The sequence below is a fragment of the Mus pahari genome, chromosome 1 (assembly GCF_900095145.1).
Source record: "Mus pahari chromosome 1, PAHARI_EIJ_v1.1, whole genome shotgun sequence".
Lineage (NCBI taxonomy): Eukaryota > Metazoa > Chordata > Mammalia > Rodentia > Muridae > Mus > Mus pahari.
Genome location: NC_034590.1, coordinates 123,998,619 through 124,009,250, shown reverse-complemented (window position 1 = coordinate 124,009,250; position 10,632 = coordinate 123,998,619). Strand labels below are relative to the sequence as shown.

Sequence of the window (10,632 nt, the reverse complement as noted above, 5' to 3'; positions counted from 1 at the left end):
CTTCCTTTCCTTTCCTTTCCTTTCCTTTCCTTTCCTTTCCTTTCCTTTCCTTTCCTTTCCTTTCCTTTCCTTTCCTTTCCTTTCCTTTCCTTTCCTTTCTTTTTCCCATCCACAATAGAGCTGCCATGCCATGCCTCAATTAGATGCAGGTAAGGGTTTTGCAGACCCAGAAGTCTTGTTGAAACATCATCATTTTGCATTCTCTACGTAGTTGTAGTAGGAAAAACTCTAAAATAATGACCACCTTCCCAACCCTCCAGATACCACCACCACCACCCCAGGAAGGAAAACTACAAAATCAATGGGACCATTAATATGGTAGGATTTCCCCCTTATGGTTAGGTTATCCTAAACAGCACATCTGACTCTAAAATATTCGATTTTCTATTATTCATAGAGGGTTTTGTGATGGCTAGCCTTTTTATTTTCCGGATAAGGGGTAGAGACAGACAGAGGGGAGCAGAGCCTTGAAAGCAGAGAATGGGAGTTGCGGGGGGTGGGGGGGGGGCACGGAGTGACACGAAAGAAGGGCAGAAAGGGAGAGACGGAGCACTAGGTGCAGAGAGAGAAAAAGAGGTGCCAGTTAATCTTGCTGGTCAGCTCAATTCCACTGAAAGATACCCAAAGGGTAAACTGAGTCTGTAAGGTTGTTTCTATAGGAGATCACCACCTAATCACGGGTTTAAGCAACTGAAAGATTTCAAATTTAAATAGGTAATTAAGTGGTAATAAATTATGGAAGTTGTGCCTTTGGAAGAAGTGAATCACTCAAGGGAGAGAATGAAGGGGCATTTCTTAACCCTGGTCCTTCCTGCTACTCCTCTACACTTCCTGATTACCTTGTTCCATCATGTCCTTTCAGTAGTCATGTTCTGCCTTCCCTCTGGCCCAAAGCCATGGAGCTAGCTAACCATGGACTGAAGCCATGAACTACAATAAACCCTTCTCCCCCTTAAGTGCTTCTCTCTGGTATTTGTCACAGCAACAGACTGTCTGGCCAGCATGGGGTCCTCCAGCTGCGTGCAGAAGAAACTCTAGTTAAAGGTGGCAAGGATGTAAAGCTCTCTGGGCTTGGAGCTGGAGACCACATGATAAGGAATGCAGGTAGCCCCTGGGATGAGAAGAGCTCCTTGCTGACAATTCACAAGGAAATTGTTTCTTTACCATAAAAAGAAGATGAAGGATGCCAGCAAGGATAAATGTGAAAGGAGACTTCCCTAATATGCCTCCAGATAAGAACTCAACCACATCTTCTTATCTTCTCATGAGACCCTGAACAAAGAAGCCAGCCATGTGGTGTGAGATTCCTCACCTCTAGGACTGAGCTCATAAACAGGCCTTGCTTTAAGGCACCACATATATGGTAAGTATATGGTAATTAGGTGTGCTGCAAGGAAGAGCTACAGCTAGCTGTATAGGCTTGGTGTATACATGACGAAGGGTTACTTAAATCCTAGCCTGACCAGATGCTTGCCTGGGATTCAGGGCAAGTCAATTCCTTCATAGTTATATTTAAGATATAATGGCACTAACTACATAGTACAATTTATATATATATATGTCTACCTTCAGTTCCTCAGCTGAATCAGAATTTCTGCAGAATATATATATAGCAGAGTATATTATATATATATATATAAATATATATATATAAAAATATATATATATTTCTTCCTTGCAGCACACCTAATTACCATATACTTACCATATATGTGGTGCCTTAAAGCAAGGCCTGTTTATGAGCTCAGTCCTAGAGGTGATTTTATATATATATATAAATATATATATAAAATCTTGCTTGCTTGATTTGTTTTTTAGAGTTGGCCAAATGATTTAATCTGTGGTTTCCCTTGGTCTTAGTTCTCAGACTACATGGAAGAACCATGTTTAAAATTGTGTCTCAAAACAGGTCACCAGGATACATGCCTGTAATTCCAGGATTTGGAAGGTGGAGGAGAGAAGACCAGGAATTCAAGGTCATTGTTGGCTATATAGTGGATTTGAAGGCAGTCTGGGGTACATAGAAAACTGGAGGCTATTCTGGGTAATAGTAGATCTAAAAAACAAAAACAAAAAAACCCATGTTTTTTGGTATCACCACAGGTACCTCCAACGAAGCATATCTGAAAATGAACTGGTTTTCTTTCAAAGTTTTTTCTTCCTGTCTTCCTTTTTTTTTTTTTTTTTAATTCTGGATTTATATAAACCAGGCTGGCTTTGAATTTACTATATAGCCAAGGTTGACCTTGAACTCTGATCCTTCTGCCTGCCTTCCTAATGTTAAGATTAAGGGTGTGTTACAATTCCCCAAATTGTTATACTTTAGTTATGTATGCATGTTTATAACTGTATGTGGAAGCATTCATGTGAGGGCAAAGAACATCAGATCCACTGAGCTGTATGTAGTTCCACGCAGGTATGCGCTAGGAGAATTCTGGTCCCCTGCAAGAGCAGTACTCTTAACCACTGACTCATTTCTTCTCTCATTTCAGAATTCCTATTACCATCTGTCTTAGGGTTTCCATTGCTATGATGAAACACCATGACCAAAAGCAAGTTGGGGAGACAAGGGTTTATTTGGCTTATAGTTCCATATCACTGTTCATCCCTGAAGTAAGTGAGACAGGAACTCAAACAGAGCAGGAAATAGGGGCAAGAGCTGCGTCAGAGGCCATGGAGGAGTGCTGTTTATTGGCTTGCTCCTGTGACTTTCTTGGTCTGCTTTCTTATAGACCCTAGGACCACTAGCCCAAGGATAGCACCACCCACAATGGATTACACCCTCCCCCATCAATCACCAGTTTAAAAAATGCCTTACACATGGGTCTTACAGAGGCATTTTCTCAAGTGAGTTTCCCTCCTTTCAGGTGATTCTGGCTTTGTCAAGCTGACATAAAACTAGCTAGGAGACTTGATCTTCCATCTGCATTTCCTAGGTCAGAGACTTATAAAACCTTCCCCTCTCTACTTTCTAGTCTTCATCCCACGGGCTGTTCATCCCACTTAGAATGCCTCTGCTTCTCATCTTTCCTCTCCAGCCTCTTAACTGGTCTTATTCATAAATGTTTTCTACCTGAAATCCAATATCCTGCTTTTTACTAGTTAAAAACAAAAGCCAGGGCGTCTTCTAAAAGCACATAAGGCCTTCTGTGGGTGGGGCCACACCCTCCTTGAGGCCCTTGCTCAGTAGTCTTTTTTTTTTTTTTTTTTTTTTTTTTTTTTTTTGGCTTTTCGAGAGGGTTTTTTCTTTGTGTAGCCCTGGCTGTCCTTGAACTTACTCTGTAGACCAGGCTGGCCTCGAACTCAGAAATCCACCTGCCTCTGCCTCCCTGGGACTAAAGACATGCACCACCACTGCCCAGCATCCTTTTTTCTTTTAAGCTTGAGGACAAATTTACTATCACTTACGAGAAAAACAGTGCAGATTAAGTGAGAATACTAGCAGCTACTACAAGGAGAGGTAGAATGAAAAGTCAAGTACTGTTAAGTTAGCCACAGAAGGCTTATGGGGGTGAGAGGGAGGCAAACACCTTAGTCCCAGCACTTGAGGCAGAGGCAAAAGGATCTCTGAGTTTGAGGCCATTCTGGTCTCCATAGAGAACTCTAGGACAGTCAGGACTACCCAGGAAGACCCTGTCTCAAACAAACAAAAGCTAGTCTAGGTATAGAAATAAAAATAGCTTACCAGGAAAGGAAAAAGCACTCCCAGGAATGGAAATAGGCTAGTGAGCTGAGCAAACCACACACACACACACACACACACACACACACACACACACACACCCCAAGGCTGGTGGTAAATGCCTTGACTTTAAACTAGCAATACATGGAGCCACTGCTCCATGGAGGATGCTTGTCTGGACCTTGCTCTTCTTTTGTCTGTGCAATCACCCTTGCATCACCCTTTCCCTAATGCGTACTTAGCTTTGCAATCACAGCTCTTCTAGTTCTTGAAGACTCCTAACATGCCTCTATTCACTTTCTCCCAACTCTCTACAGGCCACAGTGCCTCACACCACCTGTCAAACTTGACTGCAATTGGCTGCTTACCTAATCTCTTTTCTGCTATTTGTATTCCAAATCAGTTAGATATCAGGCTCAGGTAAATGCTTAATGAATGAGGCTGAGTGAATGAAAGAAAATATTCCAGTCATATTCTAAAATGAACTTGTGTTTAGTAACCTCTAAAATCACCTGATCAAGCTCAGAGGTCATGACCTCTACAGGCTATTTATGGAGGATTCTAAGTAATTGATCAAGGTGCTGGGTGTCAAACCCTAGGCCGTGCACACACTCAACTGGCATTCTGGAGCTACACCCACAACCCTGGAGCTCTTTAGGTTCTGTCCTTTGAAGAACCCTCATGTGACCACTCAGCTCCTTTCCTGATGGAACAATGACCAAAGCAGCCGTGATTTGTAAGGATGGTGGGACTATGGTTTACAACAGGAGCTTCAGAAACTACACAAGGCTCAGAATGCTTCTACTGGGGAAGGAAAGGTGGACAAGTGTGTTTCATAATGTTTTTGACAGGGTCTCATGAGACCCAAGCTGGCCTCACATTCACTATGTTGCCAACAATGACCTTGGACTAGCCTCTCCCATGTCCCCATGGCTAGGATTCACTGGTGTTCACCATTCCTGGAGGTTCTGAATTTTGTACCGTAAAATGTACATCTATAATGAACCAAATCTGAAGATTTTCTATGCCACTCTTTGAGACTTTATTTTACTGACCCTATAGTGCAAATCTTTGAAGTGTATGGGCTGAACAAGTTTGTTGAATGTGTGTATGTGATTGCTTTTTATAAACAAAGGAGAAGCACCTGGGTCATCATGTTAGACTGCACTGTTGACAAAAAGCTATAGAAACATGCCTCCTTCAAGATCTGGCTAATGATGTGGAGTAAGGACCATGGCCTTTGCACAGTGTATAGTCCTCCTGGGAGAACTTGGGGATAGTGCGGTATAAAGTTCAGCAGTGTTGTGGTTCAAGCTGTGCTCCAGTACACTTTCTTGCTCGAGGTTACTGATACTGCTGTGGTTCCTTTTGTTATCACTGCTCGACATTCCACAGCTTGAGGGTTCTGGAAGGCTCTGCCTTATTCCTTTTCAACTGTAGGTTGTCTTCCGCCTGTCATCTCTTCTTGCCCCACAGGTCGGGAAAACTGCTGCTTTTCAACACTGTGGAAATGAAGGCTGAATGGTAAACACCAAACTCACTCATATTTGCCTAAGACAGCATGGTGAACCATCTGTGGTTTTTCCCTAAGTTTGTGAGACTTTACAGGTCTCTGAATGTGTTGATTTGAAATTTTGCTAAGTCATAATGTTGAATCATGTTGGATCCTGACCCTCAGGATCCACATTCCAGGTCATGTCATTAGATCAGAGAGGGATCATTAAACACTATTGCTGTTTGACTGTCTCTAGTGTTGGAATTCAACTGTGATGGTGCTTGAGATCTAGCAGGACTATCAGGAAGAATGCCTCCAACCTACTGCTCTGCTTATCACCTTGCCAGGAAACAAAATAACAAAACCTTTACGAAATTTAACATCCAATCTTGTAATAATAATCAGGTGGTTTCTCCAAACCTGGCACAAAACAATCCCTGATAACACAGCTTATTTTGTTGACTTGAGATCTGAAAACTCCAGTCTTTGGAGCAGAGCTTTACAAGAAACGACACACAGCCAGAGACCATCTGAGAAAACGCAGAACCACTTCCAATGTTCCTCCCTAGGTACAGGGTGGCTAACAGAGCTCAGAAACTCTGGTTAACCATACCCAGCTTTGAATTCCAACACTAACCAGCCAATCAGCTGTGTGACCCTGAGAAATCTAGTCTAAGTGCCTTTTTTCACTGTCAAAATGACCCTGATGTTTTCCTCTTAAAGTTATGTGGCCCAGAGAATGCTGAGTTCCTCTCAGCTCTCCATTCCACACACTCAGGGCTCCTCACGGGCAAGGTCCTTTGCTGCATTCTTTGACTGTAGCACTTTCTAGGCCTATACCCTACTCTTCCCCAGCCTGAACTTTTGCAGAGGAAAACAGAAAATGGTGTCATTACTTGAAAAAAAGGTGTTTTTGCTTTTGAGACAGGATCTATGTATCTCAGGTTGGTCCAAAGCTTGTAATCATCCTGCCTCCCCTGGGACTGCCTACAACACCGCTCCTTGCCTTTATTTTTTTGAGACAGACTGTCAAGTTACCCAGACTTAAGCTCCTGGGCATGGGGAATTTGCCCCAGCCTCCTGAATGCTGGAATGAAAGGCGTGTCCCTTCAAATGAAGATCTTTAAACCTTTGAGCCCATACATCAAACAGCTATGAATTTTGAGAATTTAGCTTTTGCTGTTATTATTTTACATCTCGGGGCCAGGGACTGAATCCAGGCCAGGCAGGCACACGGTAGGAAAGCCCTCTACCCCTAAGCTATATCCTCTATCCGTACATCTTTGAAGGGAAGCAGCCCCAGAATCAGAAACATCAGTTATGTTTCTATATGTAAGACAAACGTCACACTGAAAGGTATTAGGGCTGTTAAGGCTATTCTTCTGTTCATGAACCTGGAATGATGCTGAAGAACTGAAATATAGGAGCTTGAGTGATGGCTTAGCCATTAAGAGCACTTGCTGCTCTGCAAGAGACCCTCAGTTTGGTTCCCAGACTCACATGGTGATTCACCTTTCCACACATTCATCTGGTCGCTGTGGCCACCAGGCATGCACATAGTACACATACATACTCTCAGGCCAAACACTCATATACATAAAATAAAATTCCCACACAGAACAAATCATCACTGGCCAGGTCTCCCTCTGTCCACCACTATTTCCTGACTATTAGGAGTAGAAGCAAATCAGACAATATAGCTTTTTAAAAATTATTTAATTTAGTAGGTTTTTTTTTTTTGAAAAAAAGCGATAAGGCAAAAAAACTGAAAATATATATATATAGTCTTATTTTGCTTTCATGTGACTTTATTCCATCTCCAGGACTTCTAAGCTTCTTCCGTTAGCAGGGATCTGGGAATCAAGCTAGAAATGTAGTGCAGACAGAGAGAAAGGGGCTAAAGCATGGAGGTTCCTTGGGAAATTTCCATTCTATTCAAAGCCTCCAGAGATGGTGCCCATTTTATGGGCCTCCCAGGAATAACCCCCTTGTGCTGGGGAAAGGCTTCTTAGGAGGAAATTCCCTAGTGCTCAATCTTTGATCTAAGGAAGGAGAGCTGGTGGGGAAGGACTGAAAATACTAATTTACCCAGTAAAATCCAATTTCCCTGGAGGAATAGCTTCCTCTGGAATGGTATTTTCCCCAAGGACCCACACTGGCTGAGGCTCAACAGTTAAGGAACAAAAACAAAAACACTAACAAAAAGTACACAAGGAAGGCACCTCAATTTATGACCCTCAACCAAGGGTGGGTTGCACAAGGGTTACATTTCTGAACAGGAAACTAGAACTAATAAAGAAAAAAGGGAGGATGCCAGTGCCAGCAGGGGCAGTTCCCACAGGGCACAAGCGCTCTTAGCTCACATCCTTGGAAGAAAACTTTTTTGGGATTTAGCCTGAGCTGGGACATAAGGAAGCTAGAAATCACCCTCTTGACTTTCTACCCGTAAGCCTCCTAAGGAAGGAAACTGAGGCAGGAAAAAGAGCAGGACTTCCTTTCCAATAGCCACGTGTGACCAGCAAAGCCGAGCTGAGGCAGCCGCAGGGTAGGCACACAAATGTTCCTCCTTGTCCCTGTTCAGCAACTGCCACACATGACCCTGCTTGGGGTTGCAATGCCCCTCAAACATGGAAAGCAGAGGCGCACCAACCCACATTAACGCGCACTTGAGAGAGTCCCAGGGAGACAGGTGATATAAAAAAACCAAGATTCTTCATGGCAAAGGGGAAAAAAATTAGATTTTCTCTACATATATATATATGTATATATATATAATATACAGATGATTCAACACATTATTCCAGAAGTGGCTCCATTCTACTGGGACTTTCAAGATGAAAACCTTTGTTGCAGAGGAACTTTTCTCAGGTTCTGAAGTGTACAGAATGGGTCAGGCCATGTTTTGCTCCACACTGTGGCACACACTCAAAATGGTACTGTGCCAGGAAACAGAAGCCAGAAAGGCAACGAAAGATGGACGAGGAGGGACTGGACTGGGAAGGTACGAGCAGCTAGCAGTCTTCTCCCACCCTGCCTGATGTTTGCAGAGGTTCTCCACCTGAAGGAGTCCATAAAACCCTTCATGAGGAGAGTGTGACCCTCTTATCAACCACCAAGGAGGCCCCTGGTTGCTGTCAAAGTAGACAGAACAGCAGAGGGGTACAGTATGCAAGTGAAGATAAAATCTCTAAGAACGTAATTCAATATTCAAGCCCTAGAGAATAATCTCTCCTGCAGATGCTCCAAAGCCTTAGTTATCTACACACGACGACCTGTTACAGTAACCCCACGTGTGAGTGCACTTCATACATTGAGACCCAGGCATGACACCTCTGTTGGGTAAATCTTATGTGTTTCTTTTAAAGGAACTTTAAAATCAGTTCTTGCTCTGAACAGCACCAAAATGCTCATGAATCACAATCTTATGCAGATCTTGGCTGAGCAGGACACAAGGTTAGGGTGAACGACATCATCTTATATGAGGCAGAGGGAGAAGTACACTTACTTGCCTTTGCAGATGTAGAGTAACACTAACTTTCAGTCACTAAACCGCTCCCTTACAAATATGGGTATCTACTACGTCGATTTCAGCATCAATCAGCTAAGGCAACCAGCCAATCACCACCACGGGTGTCTGCTTCTGGTGATTGATTTGGAAAAAGTGATTGGTTAAGACAAATTTGAGGAAAGCACTTGGTAAGAGTCCCAACTGCCAGCCTTCCCGCACATCCACTGCCATCTTCTCCGATCAGCCCTCTTCCTTTGAGTTACAGCTGCTTCAGAAAATGTCTGGGCAAGAACCCCAGTCCTGCTTTTCCTTACATTCCCAGTACTCGCCCCTATAAACATGGGTTAGCTCCTTGGTGACAGGGTCCTTCTTCCGCTCAAACCACAGTGCTTTATAAGGGTCATATGGTGTGCCTACAAGGGAAGAGAATGAAAAGCAAGGTTAGAGCTGACACACACCACACATCAAGAAATCCGAGCAGGGGACAGGTTTGTTACCATCTTCCGTGGCTTTCATAGCTTCTGCTTCTCTCTTCTTCCTGGAAAGCCGCTGTTTCTCCTCCAGGCGCTGCTTCTCAGCATTTGCTTCATCCCAGCGCCCATTTTCCATCAGTCTCTGGTCGGGCCGCAGCCGGCTGTCCGTCGGAGCAGTGCCACCTTCCCAGGCATTGAGAGTGAGGGCAAGCTCTGAGAAGTAGTACATGTTCTCTGCATTCTTCCTGAGAACAGCAGCAAAGAGGAAAGGCAGCTCACAGCCTGAGCCAACCCAAGGAGCGAGCAATGGCTCAGAGCACTGCCCTGCATCTAAGTGGCCCACTGTGGGAAAACTCTAAAGCCTTATCAGGCAATCCCCAAAAAGAGAGCTAAATGCTACACTCCCACCCGTCTCTAGCATCATCTCAAACAATAGTTGCCTGCAGCAGCTGCACTCAGAATTATCTACACTTATCAGGAAGAATGAACTCTTTAAAACTGCCTCATTCCTATTGCCTGGGCTTCCTTTTAGACCTCTTCTTGGGAAAATCTGGCTACTTCTGTAGACGCAGTATATAAGATGATGACCTGCACTTGTTTCCCAAGCTCTGGGCTTTATCTCAGGGGCCTGTAGAGGAAATTGTTAGCCAGTGAAAAGCACCTTTCTCCCCAGTTGCTTTTGAAAAGCTCTGCTCTGAATTGCAATGAGAATGCAGGGCATGGTGGTACATGCCTGTAACCCAGTTCTTGAAAGGTACAAGTAGAAGGATCAGATCAGGACTTCAAAGAGAGCCTCAGGTACACAGTGAGACCAGCCTGGACTATGTATCACCCTGTCTCAACAATAGAACACTAAACTATAGAGATTCCTCTGAGCCATGATTCAGTGAAACTTTAGAAAGGAGCAGTTTAATTTGGCATATGGTTGGTGAGATAGTTTTGGAACAATCTCTTCAAAGGTTCTCATCTCCCCAGTTAGTCCCACAAATATCCATGAAAAACGCAGGCAGAATGCTGGTGTACCACTCTAGAGTTAAAGGCAAAGAAAGCTGGAATGCCACACTCACGGTAACGGGTTCCTCTTCCACAGCATGACCCTGCTGTCTTCTGCTTCATGGCCTCTCTGCCGAGCATCACCCCCATTCTCCCCAGAGGCTGCCTGTACTTTGAAACAATCCATTTTCTCATCCCATGTCCCCAGGAGGGCAAAGTGAACTTTTCCTGATGGGTCTGTCACTTCACCTGTCACCTATAAGGATGGAGAACACAGCTTTAGAGCAGAGCGACACCGTGGGGTAGCTTACCTGACTAATCAAGAAAAAGTTCTAAAGTAATTACTGGTTAAATCCAGTTATCATAAATGTTATGTTGTTAGTCACATTTATTGCTACTGATTTTTAAATACTATTTGAAACAAGACCAATGACTTGATGGCCTTATGATCAAAGTTTCTTTTCTTTCTTTTTTTTTTTTT

At 43.7% G+C, this 10,632-nt stretch overlaps 1 protein-coding gene across 1 annotated transcript in view; it reads right to left on the bottom strand.

The window, feature by feature from the left end:
• Window positions 1–7,875: 7,875 nt before the first annotated feature.
• The window catches only part of Osbp (oxysterol binding protein), a 28,031-nt gene continuing 25,274 nt past the window's right edge, over window positions 7,876–10,632 (bottom strand). The window contains exons 12-14 of the mRNA XM_021198837.1: window positions 10,226–10,407; window positions 9,183–9,403; window positions 7,876–9,098 (exon numbers count right to left, since the gene is read on the bottom strand). Of these exons, the coding sequence (XP_021054496.1) occupies window positions 8,956–9,098; window positions 9,183–9,403; window positions 10,226–10,407 (546 nt within the window). The 3' untranslated portion in view covers window positions 7,876–8,955. The remainder of the gene's footprint in view (window positions 9,099–9,182; window positions 9,404–10,225; window positions 10,408–10,632) is intronic.